This window comes from Arvicola amphibius, chromosome 9 (genome assembly GCF_903992535.2).
Source record: "Arvicola amphibius chromosome 9, mArvAmp1.2, whole genome shotgun sequence".
In the NCBI taxonomy this organism is placed as follows: Eukaryota; Metazoa; Chordata; class Mammalia; order Rodentia; family Cricetidae; genus Arvicola; species Arvicola amphibius.
In genome coordinates, this window is record NC_052055.2 from 73,492,803 (window position 1) to 73,512,975 (window position 20,173).

The 20,173-nt window shown below is 45.7% G+C and overlaps 1 protein-coding gene across 2 annotated transcripts in view; it reads right to left on the minus strand.

Annotated features, from left to right (window-relative positions):
* Positions 1–1,033: 1,033 nt before the first annotated feature.
* The window catches only part of Clic5 (chloride intracellular channel 5), a 147,237-nt gene continuing 128,097 nt past the window's right edge, over positions 1,034–20,173 (minus strand). For both annotated transcript variants that reach the window (XM_038344006.1, XM_038344007.1), the window contains exons 5-6: positions 13,221–13,402; positions 1,034–4,885 (exon numbers count right to left, since the gene is read on the minus strand). In XM_038344006.1, the coding sequence (XP_038199934.1) occupies positions 4,718–4,885; positions 13,221–13,402 (350 nt within the window). In that variant the 3' untranslated portion in view covers positions 1,034–4,717. The remainder of the gene's footprint in view (positions 4,886–13,220; positions 13,403–20,173) is intronic.

Below are 20,173 nucleotides of genomic sequence, written 5' to 3' on the forward strand. Positions count from 1 at the left end.
TTGAGCTTCTGACCCTCCTGCCTCCACCTCCCTAGAGCTTGGATTACAAGTGTTCACACCAAGCCTGGTTTATGTAGTGCTGGAGATCTATCCCAGGACTTCATGCATACTAAGCAAACACTCTATCAACCAAGCTAGATCCTAGTCTGATATTTTCTATAAATACATTCATGGTCAATGTCTGAACATCTTTAGCTATATACAAAAATATCGTGGCTTCAAACTTTTTTTTTGCCAAACATCAGGTTGATTTAATAGAAAATACGATTTAACTCAAACCTCATACGGGGGCAATGTTTTGCTTATTTTTGCTAGTTTATGTGGTAGTAGTAGGGAACAGGTCTATTTCCTCCAACAACATTAAATAGGATTGTGCTGTTTGATTCATACGTACAAGATGAAAGAGTCTTGAAATGAGGCTGAGAACAGAATATTGTAAGGGGAAGAGAATGGACTTGGAGCTCAGCACAGGATGTTAGTTTGAGTGGTAGACAGCAAAGGATGCAAGGTCACTGGCCTTTCTGTAGAAGGGCCCCACGGCCAATGACAAGATTCCAAATGTTCTCCCAACAGTAGAATCTGGGGCTTCACAGGCACGCTTCTCTCCTCCATGTTTTCTAGTGATCTTCCTTCCTTCCTTCCTTCCTTCCTTTCTTTCTTTCTTTCTTTCTTTCTTTCTTTCTTTCTTTCTTTCTTTCTTTCTTTCTCTTTTGTTTTTCAAGACAGGGTTTTTCTGTGTAGCCTTAGCTGTCCTGGAACTCATCTTGTAGACCAGGCTGGCCTCAAACTCACAGAGATCTGCCTGCTTCTGCCTCCTGAGTGCTGGAATTAAAGGTATATGCCAATATCGCTTAGCTTAAAGATCTTTCTTTATGTCATATATAGGTATAATATATATATATGAATATATATGATACAAATACTTAGATTTTATTTTTATTTTTTATTTTTTGGTTTTTCGAGACAGGGTTTCTCAGTGGCTTTTGGAGCCTGTCCTGGAACTAGCTCTTGTAGACCGGGCTGGTCTCGAACTCACAGAGATCCGCCTGCCTCTGCCTCCGGAGTGCTGGGATTAAAGGCGTGCGCCACCACCGCCCGGCACAAATACTTAGATTTTAAAATATAAGCCTTGGGAATCACTGAACTTAAGTTTCAAGCATAAGTTAATGTTTCATGTTTCCAAGCAAGGCCACCAGTTTTCTGACTCCTCTTGTAGTTGAGCTCACCTCTGATCATGGGAAAATGGAGAATCCCAGAAGCACCTATCAGACACCTATCGCTTCTAGAATGATCTGATTGTTGTTGCAAACCCTTTCAGTGATGGTGGCAAACTCTTCCTAGATAGACACCCAGCTTCTGCCTCTGCTTCCTTCAAAACACAATTTTCCTGGGCCTTGCAGATTCCTAGGACTTTTAGACAGTTGATGTCTGTCTGTGACAAACATGCTCCATTCCCACAATGGTCCTAAAATGCTTGGGACTGTCTGTGTGCAGAATGCCCACTTTGAAGCATAGGTGCTGTCTTCTTGACTGCTGCCTCATCTCACGACAACCAGAAGGTACCAAAAACATCCCCCAAACAAACCTCGCTCTTGGAGCGGCTTTTTGTGGATGAAAAAAAATCAAGATCTTGTCTGGTCCCACCAGCGCCAGAAGGGAACACCAGGGGCAGTTGCCATCTACCAGAAATCTGGCACCTGTTTAGGGTTGCCTGGCCAAATAAACCGACTGTTTCTGACTTCGCAACTGATTTGTTTGCTGCCAGGAGCCTAATCTAGATCCCTTGTTTAAAGGGTGAAATATGCACATACCTAAGACCTGAATTTGGCAGGAAAATATGAAATGTTCTGGAACAACCAAAAATTCACTTTCTATCTTATTGTGTATAGTTAGTATTATCTTAATAAAGATTTTCTCTCTGGGTCAACCTAAGACATAGGAAGTTTTAAATAGGTAACTACATGCAACTCAGTAATTCTGAGTTTCACTCCAGCTGTCTGTCTTGCCTGCCACTTGCCACACACACACACACACAAACACACACACGTCATGTGAAAATTCAAGGTGAGAAATGAGCACAAAAAAAAATGGTTCCATCAAAATAGCTTGTCTTTCTCTGTCACCCAAATGCTTCCTGAGGGACTGGCATTTGCCAGAATAGTTCCTATCCAGTCTCTGCAGGCAGTGCTCACACAGTATGAGTGGAGACTTGGAACCTACCGGAGTGTGGCTGCAGATGGTGAATCATACACATGACAAGGTTAAGGCCAAGGTCCAAAGAAGCTGGAACCTCCGAAGAAAACTCTGCTCGGGGGTGGGGGTGGGGGATGGGGAATAATTATCATTTACTTAATTGCTATTTTTATATACCAAGACAACTCTGTCCTAAGACAATGGTCAGTCTAATTATGATTCTCTGATAATATTAAAATCACTTCTGAATTTAAGTGCTCAGAAGAACCTCTATTCTATAATCTCACCACTTTTTAAAAGGGGTTATGATAGATCCAACATGGGCTAAATTTTGTTATGTATGTAAAATTAACTCAATCACAGGAGGACCTTTTAGAAATAGTATTGACTCAGCTTGGGTGGTTTATTTTCAAAGACTTGCTCATTTCCGGGCTCACAATATCATGTGAGGGTCCCGAGTATTCTCCTTTCCCTCGGGGACTCCTCTATATGTATCCTGGTCTTCACTATAGGTCCACCTGCAGGACACAGGGCTGTGAACTGCCTGGGGTTCACCCTGCTTATGAGTTCTGGGAAGGATTCCTGAGAACAGCATGGTTTCCTATTAATTAAACAGCCTTCCTATGGTTCCGGAAGCTCTTCCTGCGCCTCTCCCAGCTCCGCAGGCCCACTAGGGGCTCTTCCCTGCAGTAAAAGGGCTGGTCCCTCAGCAGAACTGCTCTTTAAACACCCCAGGGGCAGCTTGCCGAGAGCCTGTGGAAAGGTTCCTGTAGGATGGAAATGAATCGATTCATTTTGCACCTTCAAAGCCCTTTCAGGTTTATAAAATGCAGGCAGAGTCCTCTTCCCCAATGGGCTAGGGAGACCTCCTGCTTCCTCCCTTCTTGGATCAATGGTCGGGCTTTGCTTTGGCGATCCCTAGAGGCAGGTGAGTCCGGTGACTGTTAGCATGTGTTGACATTTCTGTGGAAAGGACCCGTGCTGCCCCACCCTCCGGAGTAATGAGCCAAGTCCAGGGGCTTTCCGGTCCTCAGGAGCCTTGCTCTGCACTGGCAGCGACACAGAAGGCAGGATTGTTAGAGCGAGGTCCAGCGGATGGATTTCTCCCATGTGCGCACTAGCTCATTGGTAGAGGAAGAGGGAATGATTAACTCATTTGTCATAATGGTTGGTCAGTCCAGGTTCCCATGCTCAGGCCCCATGAGCTTTGTAGGTAAAACACAAGGCAGACGACTAAGGAGAGAAATATTAGGCTTAAAAAAAAGCTTTTTCTTAAAAATCTGATAGATGAGTTTGATGGCGGGAAAATGAACCCAGGACAGTACATATTTTCCAAATTCAAGTTGTGGCTTCCCAGTCAGAAAGACCCATGGACTTTCTTCCTAAGGTAGCCCCTGATCACACCATTTCCTAGTAGAATTTCTCTTCCATCAGACGCTGGGGTTGAGGAAGCTGGGATCCTGAGCACACCCAGGTGGCAACCCACATCTAGAAGTGACTAGGAAGGGCCCGGAAGACAATTTTGGCCAATGTTGGAGTCTGCTTGATGTTTGGTAGGTGTGTGTGTGCCCTAAGAGCAGTCCATGATTTAGATAGTGAGGGAGAAGACTGGTCTAAACGTTTACTAGGCTACTTTTCAAACTCCTTGCTTTATCTGCTTCCATCCCTCTCCCCCCACAACTCCACCCAAAGCCACTCATTGAAGAACACAGTCACGCTCATTCTTGTACTCTCCAGTGGCTGAGTACTCTTAAGTCAGTGACCCCTGTGGCTGTAGGCCCTGCTGGGTCTTTTGGCATCAGCTTGCTTCCCAGAAGTCCCTCTCCATTTGAATCGCCTCAGTTTTCAATCATAGGTCAACTGCCTTTATGGCCGAATGGAGACAGGTGGAAAGCCGGGCTCAGTGCTGGCCAGGACATAATCGCATTGCATCTGGTCCCAGCACTGCAACAAATTTGGGTGTATCCAAGGAGACATTATAATATGGCCCTCAGTCAGAAATAGTGAGCAGTTGGAACTGCTCTGCGAGATTCCCAAAGCCATACCCAGCTGGGTCCCTCCCCCAGCACTGTCTTCCAATCAAAGCATCGTTCTCTCCCTAAGGATCATGGGATAATATTTGTCGGTGGCCTCGAAGTTACTGAGGAAGAAGTGGGGTGGAGAAGAAGCTGGGATTGGAGTTGCTAAAGCATCAGGGAAAGCATTATATTGGCAGAAGGGACCAGTGACAATCCCATGGGAGCTCTTCAAACTGACCCCAGTCACACTGACCCTAGATGGGGTCAGCAGGTGGGAAGGTCTGCTGCTGTGTTCTCTCCTCTCGTCTGGCTCCTGGGATAGGGCAGAAGGATGGCACTGATCTTAGAAGGTAGCAGTCTGGAGCTGAGTTCAGGGGTGCCGGCAGGATGTGGCTTCGTTCTTTGCTTTTAAATGTTTCCTCAAGGTAAGGAGGGAAATGAGTCTGTAGAAGGCCGTTGGGAGAAATAGAATTCTTTTGCAGCAGAATCGGGCCAAATGGCTAAGCTCAGGATCGGCTGAGGCGCCTGGCGACGTCTGCATAGGCCAGCTCGATCTCGCTGTCAGCTGCACAGGTGTTGGTGAACTCGTCCCGCGCATAGGCGTTCTTGAGGTACCGCCACAAGCCTGTCATCTCAGCCGGGAAGTCGTAGTTCCGGTACTTCTTAGCCACAATCTAAACAAAGAGGACAAGACAGAGATAGTGTGAAGACAGGACACAAATCAGTAGGAGGTATTAGGACCACGATTTCACGGGTGGCTGTGCATATCAGGTACATCTGCATGCACCAAGGCTGAGAAAAGTTGTGATGGAGGAGAGTTATCGGTCTATGTTTCTTTCATTGGTTAATTAATAAAGAAAACTGCCTTGGCCCTTTAAGAGACAGAAAATTAGGTAGGTGGAGTAGACAGAACAGAATTGTGGGAACAAGGAAGTAGAGTTGGGGAGACGCTTCAGGCAGTCGCCATAGTGAGTCTCCATGCTGCTCCTCTCCGAGATGGACGCAGGTTAAGATCTCTCCTGGTAAGCCACACCTCGTGGTGCTACCCAGATTACTAAATATGGGTTAAAGGAAGATGTGAGAATTAACCAATAAGAGGCTGAAACTATGGGCCAGGCAGTGTTTAAAAGAATACAGTTTCCGTGTAATTATTTCGGGTGTAAAGCTAGCCGGCGGCCGGGTGGCGGGACGCAGCCCCGCCGCTTCACACTACAAAGTTGCCCAGAAAGACTTGCCATATCAGCAAGCTCTGAGTTTGATTGCGAGAGACTCTGCCTTAATGAGTCAATGGAAGAGAAATTGAGGATGACTCTTGACATCAACCTCAGGACCCCACATGTATGCACATACATGTTTATATGCACCAATGCACATACATGCCTACAGGCATGTAAACATGCATATGCATACATGTATATATAAACAAAAAAAGTGTGCTGTGAAGGAAACCCAAGCGATATGAATTTTTTTTGAGGTAGACATAGTTTCTGTACTTTATAACATATTTGGGAAAATATGTGTGACAACCACAAGCATATTACCAATAGAGTATCCATATTCACATAGCCCAAGCTAACCTCAAACTTCCTATGTGACTTTGAATTTCCAGTCCTCCTGCCTCCACCTCCTGGGTACAAGGATTGTAGATACATGCTACCTGTCTTAGTTCAAATTCTCTTTAATTTTGGTCCCTCTTCTGCTTTGCTCTAAATAAGCATTCTTATTTTTGTGTGATGGCAGTGGTGGTGGGACCCAGAAAAGAGAGTCAGGTATTAGCATATATATGTAGGTTCTAGATCTGGTGTGGGTGCGGGCCACTAGTAGTCTCCAATCTTTTCTGAGTTGCCATGCTTACCAGATGTGGCTCAGGACATGTGGAGAAGAGAGGTTTGTGTTTATAGGAACAGTAGTGTCAGTGGCTAGGGGCCAGCTCTGGGACTCAGCTGGCCACTTTGTAATCCCGATTTCATCTGACAGCTGTGACCAAGGACAAACTCCTGACACCTCTCTGAGCCCCAATTTGCTTTTCTCTCACATGGAGGTGATAACAGGACTTTACCTTGCAGAAATGGATGAATGGGTCCTGACAGAATGCTCAGAGGAGAGCCAGACAGTCCATACCATTGTCTAACACAATTCACTGATGCCCAGCAGGTACCCCTTTCATGCATTTGCTTCTTCACTACATGGAGGCTGGCAGGGTGGTTTTCTGAATAAGGTCTGTGTAGTCGCTACAACTTTCTGGGCACATGACCTGTGAGCTCTCCCAGGGCCTTGCATACAGAAGGCCCTTGCTTTAATGCTGTGTTAATATCAGGAGTCTTCATATATATATTTTTAACAAGGGCTCCTGTGTTCACTGTTCATTGGGACCTGCCCATTAGTTTATCCTCCCTATAGCTCTCAGGGTCAGGCAGGGGCAGCAGAGAGTAGTATGTCTCCAAGGGTTCTGCTCCCAACTTTTTTCATTTTTCTCTTGTGGGTGGAGAGACATCAAACCACAGGATCTGATATTCTGTTCAGAACCCCTCTCCCCCTCAGCTATGTGAGGATTTCTTCTACCTTCCCATCTGGATGATGTAAAGTCCACAGAAAATTATGCCAAGTCAAGGACAAGGATGACCAACTGCATGAGAAACTCATTTTGGGGATCCTTCTATACCAGGGAGAACACACATTTTTTTCCAGGGACTCATTTCAGTTTTCAGATTCCAGGACAATATGTACATTCTGTCCTGAGTCGCAAGGATGACAGCATCCTTTTCTCCTCCCCAGCTTGTAAGCAACAGCAGGACAGGGAGGGACTACAGTCTTCTTGCTTTTACACCCTTCCGTAATCCTAATGACTGGCTCATAAGCCCGCTCTCATCTGGGTGCTGTGTTAAGCTACTCGGAACTGGGTGGGAGCTGCTCAGATCTCTGAAGCATCCTGCAAGGACTGTATCCCTATTGTCCAGATGAGAAAGGAGAGGCACAGTCATTTCATAAGTAAAGTTTCAGTGCACAGCTGAATTTAATCATTGGTATCTTCTGTTATCCCAACATCAGACAAGGTACATTGAGTTATATGTGATGAAACCATTCTGTGGTGTGTGTGTGTGTGTGTGTGTGTGTGTGTACTGCAGAGGATTGAAGCCAAGGCATAATGTATGCTAGGCAAACCACCCCCATTAAGTCACATTCCTGGTGTTCCAAAACCTTTCATTTTAAATGTGAAAATGTTCTTTAGCCATGAGCAAACTGGAGCCAGGAGAGACTGAAAGACTCATGACATGTTGCAGTGATTCTCAACCTGTGGGTCATGACCCTTTTGTGGGTCAAAGGACCTTTTCACAGGGGTTACCTAAAACCATCTGAAACACTGATGTTTACATTACAATTCATGACAATGACAGTTGCAGTTATGAAGTAGCATGAAAATAATCGGGGTTGCCACAATATGAGGAACTGTATTAAAGGGCTGAGGCAGGAGGAAGGATGAGCATCACTGTGGGTTGCAGGGATTACCAGTACGGTGCCTGTCCATTGAGCATTAGGAAGGGTGGGAATCAGTGTGGGTCACAGGGACTGCCATTATAGGGCCTGTCCGCTGAGCAATCAGGAGCACTTGTTACAGTTCCTGCTCATCCCATAACTCTCCTCTCCCCTCAGCCCTATGCAACTAATGAGGAAACAGGACAACTCATCTCCTAGTCCCTAAGTGCCAGTTAATCTGTGACCTCTTACTGGTGACATTCAGACAATGATACTCTGGTTCTCTAACATCCTGAGAGACCCAAGAAACTGCCTCAGCTTCAGAGTCCCTCTGCTTTTGTCCTGCTTCTTTGTGCAGAAGAGAACTGCCTGCTATAGCACCTTAGCATTTCACTGTCTGTGTTGGAAAGGGAAACTGGCCCCTATGCACACCTGCCCGGCAGCTTCTCAGGCTCATTCAAACTCTAGGAGTTCCCTGTCTTTATGTCCGTCCTCCCCCAGAGGTCATCAAGGCACCTTCAAAATGATTGCATCCCTCATCTGCCTCTTTCCCTTGAGAAAGGGCTGATGAGCCTCAGCTACTCTAGTCTCAGGTCTTAGGCTTTGTAGATGGCCCCATGTGGCCCCATGCTCTTGTGTAGAAAGTCATTTGTGACCTCCTCCCTTCCTCCATAGAATCTGTCCATTCCTCAAAACCTATGCTCACTTCCAAATTTGTCCCCCAATTTGCTTTGCTGTTATTATTATTGTTGTGGTAATATTGGGGTTGTGAACAGCCTACTTGTGCCACATCAGGTAAGTCTACAGGCCCTGAAGAAAAGTTACTACACCCGGCAGCAAGACTGGAAGCCAGGGTAGCAGGTGCTCCCCTTCCGGAGGTTCTACTGTCCTCTATGGCAGCCTTGAGTCCTGTTTCTTATTTACTCCTACACCTCCTGTGCCAGCTCAGAAGGAGCAGGACACGACAGGGACTCAGCGGCAGAGACTGGCTCCCGACACAGCCAACCATCCCTCTTACCTCCAAAGTCCAGGTGGTATCTCTGTAGGACCCACCTCTTCAGGGCTCCCCACTGACACATTCCCACAAATCCAAGGGGTCCCCTGAGAAAGTAGCTGCCACTGAGTCTGGAAACCTCCAGGCACATCTGTGCTTCCCAGTATTCAAGAGGCAGAAATTCTTGATAGGAAATTATTCTCTCCTGGGGTTGAACACCAAAGAAGCCACCTACAATGTTCTGTCCAGTTGTCCCAGAGCTCCCTCTGGTCACTACAAGAGGAGGACCTCCCAGTTTGACCAGGACCTTTGAGAAGAGATTGTCTCGGCTTGGAGCAAATCTAGACTGTGATGATTTTCTGACCAAGGGAACTAGCTGGAATAAGCCAAGTGGGATAAAAACGGCTCAAAGTACAGCGAATGAATCTACTAAGAGCTGGTGTGCATGGTTTGGCCTGAAGGCATGAACTTGGAATCCAAATACTCTCACCAGACCGAGGCAGGAGGATCTCAAATTAGAGAACAACCTGGATCATTTATTTATAGACTCTGTGCCAGCTGAGCTCAAAGAAATGGGGTTGGGGGATATTTGGCACTAGTTAATAAAGCCGTACTTGGTTAGTGCTAGCATTTTAATTTGGAGTTTTATTATTTATCCATTTGTTTATTTGTTTTTGTGGTGCTAGGTTTTAGGCCAGTGCTCAATGAGAGCTGTACCTGTTGGTTTTGTCAACTGTACACAAACTAGAGGCATCTGTGAGAAGGAACTTCATCAGGTCACACTGTGGATATGTCTGTGTGGCCATTTTTTTGATTATTGATTGATGTAAGAAAGCTCAGCCCACTATGGGTGGTACCATCCCTAGGCAAGTGAGCCAGGACACAAGAAAGGTGACTGAGTAAGCCAAGGGGAGCAAGCCAGTAAGCAACATTCCTCCTTGGTTTCTGCTTCGGTTCTTGCTCCTGGGTTGCTGGTCTAACTTCCCTTTATGATGACTGCGATGTGAAAGTGTAAGCCAAATACAAACCTCCAAACTGCTCTTGGTCGTTGTTTTATCAGAGCAATAGCAAGGCAAACTAGAAAACATATCCTGGGTTATCTTCATTAGTTTGGAAATAACAGGCATGCAATTACAGAACCTGTATTTATATTTATATGTCTATCTCCCTTCCAAGTTGGCCCACTAAGAACAGTCACTGTGCTGGGCCAGGAAAAGCCCACCCATGGAAGTTTAGACCAGGCTCAAGGTGAGTGTGGGTCACAGCCCCACAGCATCCTGGGATGGGGACAGATGTGTCCGGAAGGCAAGCAGGAACGAGGACGCACAGAACTCTGAGGTCCAGAGGAACTTCCTTGCTCATGCTGTGAATTTGCTGTCTCATATGAAAGCAGTTAGCTCCCACCACCCAGATTAGATTTTGGCGTCTGAGGCCAAACTGCCTTGGCTCCCCTTCATGCTCTCTGCACTGGAGAGCTTTGCCAGGTCCCTGGATCTGATAAGCTGGATCAGCAGAAATCCAAGGAGACAGGAGCCCGGGCCCAGCCTTTGTTCCCTCCTAGGCCATCCTCCATCTGATCCCTGGCTTCCCAGAGCTAGAAACCCACTGAACTGTCTCCAAGGACAGGGGATTAACTTGGTCATTTAGGGCTGGCTGGAACTGATGCATTCAGAGGATGGCATAGAAGCCTGTGTGTGCTGTGTGTTTGCTTACTTTGACAAAGGATGCCTAAGTGAGTTGCCTGTACATGTTAGAGAAGAGAGGAGAGATGGAAGGAAGGAAAAGGAAGCAAGGGAATTTGATCCACGCCTCTTCTTTTAGGCACGAGAAAAATGAAATCCTAAAAGATCAAATGACTTGCCCTAGTCCGCCCTGCTAGTTGGTGGCAGGTGATGAATTAGACTTGGCTCTTCTGATCTTTCCACTCTATCACCATGACACCGTGTGACTGAGTGGGCATCACACGTACCTAATGGTTCTGCTTATTCAGGGAAAGGAGAAGAAAGCACACTTTGGTGGGTGGGGTGTGCAATAATTAATAACTTCAAAGTAACATACTTGGCTGGTCCTACAAGAGATCTTTAGCTTGGCCCTGAGCCAAAAATGTCTTCATATTAAAGTGTCGTATTGGCCTGCCCTGGAAGCATGTAATTCCCTCCCCAGTTTTAGTGCTAACCCAGAACCGTGGGACACTCACACGTGGATGACCAGCTGAGTGACTTCACCGCAGGCTGGAGTGCTCTCTAACTAGAGGAGAGTCTATGTATCTCGCTCAATACTTCAGCTGAAAGTAATAGCGATATCCTGCTGATGGAGAGTAGGTGAGCCTTCTCCTCAGTGAGGGACAGAAATAATATGACTACCCTAAACAACATAGGAGCTGATCATATTGCCATAAATTAGTATTTATTAAAGGGTCACCACACTTAGAAAAGGTTCTGTGGTCAAAATGAGATGGTAAGACACGGACATGGTAAGAGCAGGGGGTTATTTGGGCATCAGACCCTACTGCATGCTGCTCTAGAGTCATCTGGATGGTGAGCGTCAAAATGGACGTGGGTCGGCGTGAGTTGAGGGGATGATGGAGTCAGTAAAATTCTTGCTTTGCAAGCATGGGAACCTGAGCATAGATTCCTAATGTAACCCACACACAAGAGCAGGTGTGGTAGTATACACATGGACTCCCAGTGCTGGGAGACAGAGACAGGAGGGTCCCTAGAGCTCACTAGCCAGCTAGTCTAACCAAATCGGTGAGCTCTGCGTTCAGTGATAGCTGCTGTCTTAAAAGAATAAGGTGGACAGGGATTGAGGAAGACACCCAACGTTAACGTGTAGCCTCCATGTGCTTATAGTGCATACACTTAGATGTGTATGCACATACACACACACAAGAGAGAAGGTGGAGGGGAGAGGAGAGGGAGGGAGAGAAAAGGAGAGAGAGGTGGGTCTGCTTGGAGACCTCAGTAGGATACAAATGCTGACTTCCAATGAAATAAAGGAGAACAGAGGACTGTGGAATAATCCTTTTGTATATCATGAAGATATTTCTTCTTATTAGTTTAATAAAGAACCATCTGGCCAATAGCTAGGCTGAAATAGGTTAGGTGGGAGAGCCAGACTGAGGGAATATTGGGAAGAAGGAGGGCGGAGTCACCAGGCATATACAGAGGGAACGGGACATGTAAAAATAAGGTAACAAGCCATGAGTCATGTGGCAGCCTATGGATTAATAAATATGGGTTAATTTAAGTTGTAAGAGCTAGTTACTAACAAGCCTAAGCTATTGGCTAAGCATTCATAATTAACAATAAGTCTCTGCGTGGTCATTTGGGAGGTGGCTTATGGGACAGAAACGTCTGCTAACAACGGAGCTGTCCCACATTGCTCTGGAGCACGTGCTGGAGCTCCACATAGGAAGGATGCTTCAGTACTCAGAGCTGTGTGCGGCAGGAAGATGGGAGCTCCTTACAAGAAACATCCCTCCATGCTGCACACAAGGCTGCCACAGACACAGCAGGAAGCAGACGGGTGTGAGATTGGAGGTCGTTTGAGATAACCCCTAAATTTCCTCTTAAAAGCACTCAGTCTGTGACCTTTTTATAGGGAATGACTGAGCAGGTGGTGCAGACGGGCAGCAGTCATGAGAACAAGCGGGCATTCTCAACGCCACTCCTTTGCAGTTTCTATGGCTTCAGCCAATAGGGAGGGAGAATAGCAGGTGGGTACCAGAGGGAGCTTCTGGAGTCTGTGCACAGCGATCCATGAAGACCCAGGAGGACCCATCTAATGCAGATGAGAAAGCATGGCAGGGATAACTCCAAGACGAGGCTGTGGTGCAACTATGTGTATAGTGGCATCGCACTTACCATACATTGTGTCCCTCTAGTAAAATAAGCAGTTTCATACCCAAGTCCCACAATAATCCTGGAGATAAATAACAGATGACTATTTTATAAATTAGTATGAAAGCTCAAGGGTTGGAGAGATGGTTCAGTGGCTAAGAGCACTGGCTACTCTTCCAGAGGACCCGAGTTCAATTCCTAGCATACACATGACAGCTCACAACCATCTGTAACTCCAGTTTCAGAGTATCTGATAGCCTCTTCTGACTTCCATGGGAACCAGACACACACAGTGTAATACACACATGCGGGTAAAACACCCAGATGTATACAGTTTTTTTTTTTTTTGGTTTTTCAAGACAGGGTTTCTCTGCAGCTTTAGAGCCTGTCCTGGAGCTAGCTCTTGTAGGCCAGGTTGGTCTCAAACTCACAGAGATCCTCCTGCCTCTGCCTCCCGAGTGCTGGGATTAAAGGCGTGCGCCACCACCACCTGGCTACAGTTTTTTTTTTTTAATTTAAGGAAATTCAATCCCAGAGAGGCTGTTCACCCAACAAGTTGTAAAGGCTGATCTGGGTCCCTAATAAGTCTGGCATCAGAGCCTAGAGTTGTCTGGGCTCCCAGAAGTTACTACTCTTGATTCATCCACCCATTTGTCTGGGCCTGAGAGGAAGGCAATACCATGCACAGACCCCTCTTACCTTGACTACATGCAGCTTGGGGAGAAGATTGCAGTCGGCCAAGGTCAGCTCATCCCCATCTAAGAACTTGCGCTGGGACCCTTTCTCATCCCCACAGATGTTGGTATCAATCTCCTCTGGCAGAGGTGTGTTCAGGTAGTCATCCAGTTTCTTTAGTGCCCTTGTCAAGCCCCTCTCAAGAGCTGCCATGAAAGAAGAAAAGAAGGGTCAGCTCTCTTCTTACTCAATATAGTCATGGGGACTTTAGAGTACACATGCATGTGTATACACGCACACACACACACATGCATACACACACACACACACAATAAATCTGAGAAAAGCAGCAAACACTAGTTATTTCTTTAATTTGATTAAAACACCAGATATTCCTTTTAATTTGATTAAATTCCTTTTACTTTAAGATGTGTCTCCTATTAAATAAAGAATTTCAGTAGCTAAAGCATATGTCAAAGTATTCGGAGCTTATCTCCAGCAGGTACAACATTAGGCAACATATTTTTTGTTATATTTATTTTTTGTCAATGATTCACAATACACACAATAATTTTAAAGAAAAGGCTGGTTAAGTAATTAAAAATGACACAGGAGTAGTCCTAAGATAGGACCAGCTTTCTGGAAGCATTAACTTTGACTAAACTAGCTGGAAATGGGGAGGGGACCTTCAGAGACCAGGACATAGGAAAGAGAGCAGTCCTGTTTGGGAAGACCAATGCAACAGACAGGAATGGCCATTAGTAATGTGTATTCAATTCCATTGCATAGAGACTGTCACTTACCACAGATGCAAAGAAGACAAGATGACAGAAGACACTTCTATTTCTCTCCTGATTATATAGCAAGTAGCCATTTGGATACACAGGAGCATAGGACCATGCTCATCATGGAAAGGAGATGTGGCAACTTTGCACCTGAATATGCAGGGTCGCTGCATGGTCATTAACCACTGTACCTGTGACATCAGTCCTGCTCCTCAACTTCCCCCACCCCTAGACTCTTTTTTGACAGCATGCTCCCGAGATCACAGGAGTTCCCATTGACCCACCTGGCCTCAGATACAAGGGGGACATTGCCATCCAGAGGAGAAACTGTGAGGTCTGTCCTCCTTGTCATGGCTTCCCAGATGTGCCTTCTATTAATTAGCCACTCCCAAACAACCCACTTTTGTCTTTTCATAGGAGGCCTTTTGTCTGAGACAATGGAAGGACACTAGTCTGAGACAATGCTACTGAACACTTCCTGGAATGTTTGGAAAGCAACTAGAGGCAGGCCCCTAGTTTCTCAATACTTCCTTCTCCCTGGTGTGGCATTTGAACTCGGCTTCATCATCTGCTTTGTGTTTTCGGTTTGAGAGAATAGAGTGAGAAGAGCTGGGGAAAAATGCTTGAATTCCCCTCAGTGATTGTCTAGACTGTGATGGGATTACCAGACTATTCAGGGGCTAAGGCAGAGGGTGGGTACTGGACAATACTTATTATGCTTTTCTCCCCAAAGCGATTGCATTTCATGCTGCATTTGTTTGCTTACTCAAATCCTTTCAGCGATAGAGTGGGGCAAAAACCCAACCCCAGAAGGAAAGGAAAAAAATAGCACAATATTCTAGTTTCAGTTTTGTTGTTCTGCTAAAAACATCCTGTTACAAAGCAGGAAGAAAGGGTTTATTTGGCACACATTACTGAATTGCAGATCATCTTTGTAGGGAAGTCAGAGGCAGGAGCCTGAAACCCGTTGGTCACATCACAACCATAGTTAAGTTAGCAGCGTGAAGCAAATATCCAGGCTGCCTTCTTGCTTGCTTGTTCTCTTATCTGGCTCACCCCCACCCACCACCCCCCCCCGCCTAGGGAATGGTGCCACCCACAATAGGCTCTCTTCGTATCAATGAGCAATCAATGTAATTCCTGCTCTCCCTGATCTAAATAAATCCTCAATTGAAACTCTCTTTCCCGGCAAGTCTAGGTTGTGGCAAGTTGACATTTAAAAATGACCATGACACATGGTATAGTTGTTAAATTTTGATCAATTTGTGTCAGCAGACGGATATGAAGGAGTGTGCAAATGGAAAGGAGACATTCCAAGTCCTAACTCCCAATGCCTCTTGGAGACCTTGCAGACCTGTGAATTTTGGCAACAGTGAATATTGGCAAAGAGGCGGGAAGCAATGATGGAGACCTTGGGAGAGCAGCTCTGGATAGATTCCAACTATCTGCCTAATGAGCTCTTGAAATGGGAGGGGTAAAGTTTAATAACAGTTATGGTTGGGTCCTCTACATCATTACTACAACATCACACAGGGCATGTACATTCTGAGCATGCTCACTGCTTGTCAGTAACTTGACTCGGCAGTAATCATGGTAGAGACACGAGATGAAAAGCAGGATGGAATCCCGCCGTTGCTCCCCACCCCATTAGGATTTGGATTTTGCCTAGAATAGACTCACAGTTGAAGTTATAGCTTCAAGACCCTTTAACTGAAGAGCCCTCTCCAAGACTTGGGGGCGAGGACATGACTTTTTTCACTTCCCTGTTTAAGCTTATTGTATTAGCTTTGGGCACTGTAAATCCTACCTGTGGCCCCTGGTTCTGGCTAGAGGTTAGCTCCTCAGTGTCACTGAGTGACAGTTTCCTCATCTGAGCAACAATGAAAACCCCCAGGTCACACATGGCCCCTTTTAGGTCCACTCAACTCAGTGCCGGGAAAGTTCCTGAGACAAGGGCCTGGACTGTACCAGGTTGGTCAATGATTATCACTGTTTTCTTGTGACTCGATGAAACAGACATCCTTCTGTCTGTGTGCATCCTCCCATACTTCAAATTAGTATATTCTTAGACATTCCAAGATGCAACAGAGAGCACGATATTCTAAGTAACCCCAAATCTGAGGTCAAGTCCCCAGAGTGGAGCTTTCTTTCCCTCCCTTACTTAGATTTTTAAAATTGTTTTTTGAGACTTGCTCATGAAGCTCAATAACTAGCAAAAATGGCCTTGAACTTTTGCTCCTCTTCCCTCTGTTGCCCTAATACTAAGATTACAGGCATATGCCACCATGCACCCTCCCTTGCATATTTAATGCACAGCCATAACTATCCTTGTTGGTGACAAACCATGTAGAGAGGGATGGTCAGAGGGGAACAGACACACCATACCCACATGCTGAAACACTCCAGGCTAACAAGCCACCCATGACAGTACCTAGACATTCTCTCCAGCTTTCTCCCTCCTGCCTGCTGGCTCAGTTCTGAACCACAGGATTAAATGGTCTCTTTCGGCTGATGGCATCTGGATCATGAAACCACTCAGAGCGAACTTTCTACTCTGGTAAAATGGATAGGAAAGAGATCAGGGTGAAAGGCAGGGGACAGTAAGTCCTTCTCTCTCTCTCTCTCTCTCTCTCTCTCTCTCTCTCTCTCTCTCTCTCTCTCTCTGTTTTTGTGTGTGTGTGTGTGTGTGCGTGTGCGTGTGCGTGTGTGTGTGTGTGTGTGTGTGTGTGTGTGTGTGTGAGAGAGAGAGAGAGAGAGAGAGAGAGAGAGAGAGAGAGAGAGGTGGGGGGAATCTCACCACTGAAAGGCTTCCTCAGACACTGGCTGTGGTAACTAACCTCAGGCAGGCTACGGCACCCAGTGACCCTTGATGACTAACGTCCCATGAACTTGATGGATACCCAGTCTTTTAATTGCTCTGCTTCTGCTTCCCATAAAGATTTATTCTGTACTACACACAAATGTGCTGGGTAAAATATGCAATGAGGAAAAAGGGGAAGAGTTCATAAATATTCTCAGGCATATGCAAACAATCTCAAATTTATTTTTCTCTCTTTTTTTAAGGAGGGAAAAAAATCCACCCATTCCATGATCACTTCCAGATTCATTGAGGTTGCTATTACATAAGAGCCAATATTGTTTTCTCGTCATAGAGAAATAATGAGTTGGGAATGGCAATTTGAGCTAAGAAAATAATATAGTCTTACCAAGGCATGGGGGCTGGAGGAGGAATGGGGAGCCAAGATTCTAATCCAGCCTCCAACAAGTTTTTGCAAGCAAGGCTCAGCCCTAGTTTGCTAACATCTGGGCACAGCATGGGAACTGAGGATCATGAAACCAGCAGCACCTCTGGCTTTCAAAATTCACACAGAGAGGGGCAGATGCCAAGGGTCTTTGAGACAATGGAAAGCAGGTCTGGGGGCAGGAGCTTTGTAGGGTCTTCTGTGTATTTTTCTCTGTCATGTGTACTTGGAGAAGTACACATATGTTACATATACTCACACAGACATATCCATATAAACATAAATAAAAAGAAACCTTATAAAAATAAATTGGGAAAGAGATGGCTCAAGGGTTAACAATACTGGCTGCTCTTGCAGGGGACCTCGATTCAAGTCTCAACACCTACACAAGGGCTAAGAACTGGCTCTAACTGCACTTCAGGGGATCAATTGACCCTTTTTGTTTGTTTGTTGTTTGTTTGTTTGAGACAATGTTTCTCTGTAGCTTTGGTGCCTGTCCTAGAACTAGTCTGGCCTCGAGCTCACAGAGATCCACCTGCCTCTGCCTCCCGAGTGCTGAGGTTAAAGGCGTGCGCTACCACCGCCCAGGTTCAATTGACCCTTTCTGCCTCCTCAGGCACTGTTTGAGGTCTACAGACAGATACACAGGCAAAGCATCCGTACACATAATTTAAATTATAAAATTTTGTTTTAGAAAGGGATCAGGGCCCACCTTTGGCAAAGTCTGCAGTCTAGGTAGGTGCCTGCCCATGGAAAAACAGATCATAACCACTAGGTTCTGGCCCCAGGCTGAGCACCCTTCACACTGCCTTCCATACACTGCTCTGCTAAGGACCATTCCCACGGGAAGGCAACACTCACCGTCGTCTGAAGGGACCCCCGAATGTGGTGCTCATGGTTGCCTAGACACATAAGAGCCAAGCGCTAGTATTTATTCTCACTTAACAGTTAAGTAAACCGAGTCGCAGACATACCCAAGGCACATTTACTTGTGCCAGGACATACATAGGTAGTTTCATGAAAAGTCCAAAGCACTTCAGAGGTATACATGAATATAATATGTCCTTGGTTCCATTTGTTATACACACTTACTTAGGGGATCCCGTGCACTGGGCAGTGGGAAAGTTAGCAATTTATTAATCTATTCTGGATTGTAACCTAGTCTGATGTAATGGTCCCTCTAGAGGATCCTCAGTCTCTTTTGCATAGAAGTACTCAGTTTCTCAGACAGACTGTCTCTCCCTTGCTCTTCTTCCTGCGTCAACGGAACTGGGGTGGGGGAGGACACTCCGGTGACCTTGTGGCACTGGGTGGGGGTGGGAGCTCATACACGTCTTGACTTCTCTCTAGTGGGGCTAAGGAGATGCTAGCTCTAAGGGTGGGGTGTATGTGGGCTTCTTGCCTCCCCTCCATGCTGAGATGGTTTGCAAGCCGAGCACTACATGGGTCTCTTAGACACATATCTGCTGACTTCCAGGCCTCTCTCACCTTTCTATCGCTCCCAAATCTCTCAGTCAGTGGATCCCAACCTTCCTAAGACTGCAACCCTTTAGTACAGTTCCTCATGTTGTAGTGACACCCCCCCATTGTAAAATTTTCTTTGCTACTTCATAACTGTAATTTTGCTACTGTTCTGAATTTTATCTGATATGCAGATGACAATCCCCATGAAGGGGTCATTTGTCCCCCTCAAAGGGGTCACATCCCACAGGTTTGGAACCGCTTCTCTAAGCTTTCCTTTCAGTTTTCCTATATCAAATAGTTTGTGAAGTCCCTAGCAGCAAGCCCCTATGCCTAGGCGCATGAGGGGTCTGTCTGCAATTTGTGAACTTTCTGGACAAGGTTCTTGATGGGTGAAAAATTAAATGAGAAACTAGAATTTAGAAAATCTCTAAAAAGGTATGCAGCTATGTTGAATTCCAGAAATTACATACCAAATTCCTTTTTCCCCTCTTAGAAATCTTACTTAAAATGACCTGGAGAGATGGCTCAGTGGGTAAAATGCCGGCCTTGAGCTTGGCTCATCAATAACCGTGTGCACCAAGGCTTGGCAGCGTGCATCTGTAACCGCAGTACAGCAGGATGGAGATGAGAAGGCATCCTGAGACAACTGACCAGCTAACCCAGGGGACACTGCAGGCCCAGGTTCATGGAAGAGACTCTGCATCCAAGAATAATGTGGCCATCAACAGAAGAAGATATCCAAGGTTGACCTGTGCTCCACCCCCTCAACACACACACACACACACACACACACACACACACACAGAGCCTTCTTAAAATATCCTACTCTCTGGACATAAGTATGTATAGCTTGAATTAGAATATACTAAGAAACGCTAAGAAAAGTATATTTTCAAAATATTAGCCCAAATATATAAGTCAGGAACAAAACCTGGTTTTAAAAATTGAGACACTGGATCTCAAAACTTAAATCTTTCCTACTCTGCAGGCCACTGTGAGTGCCAAAGGCTGTCCCGTTGTCTCTGGCCACCTATGTGGTCTATCTCATGCTACTGACACGTCATCCATCTTCATCTCATTGTGAAAGGGAGCATCATTTCTTTGTGCCCACAATCCAATCAATTGGGGGACACCTTGCTTTCTACTATTAATGGTTGAGTTTAATCAGAATCTTGATGCTTCAAGAATCATCCAGAATGGCCTAGAAGTTGTCTATGAGTACAGAGCCTACCAGAGGCCTTTACACCCTTTCTAAAGAACCAACAGAGGCCTTGCCTGTGCCCAGGCACAGTGCTGTGTAAGGAAAAATAAAAACGGTGTGGAGAAAATTTCATGGAGAAAACTGGGTTCCTCCATGGAGGAAGAAAACATCCGGATACTGAGAAGTACTTGGAGAATTGGATGAAATTTCTTATTTTTCATCTGAGCTCATGTGGATAAAAAAGAAAAGAGGCACAAAATGCAGCTGTCTTTTGAGGGAGACCCC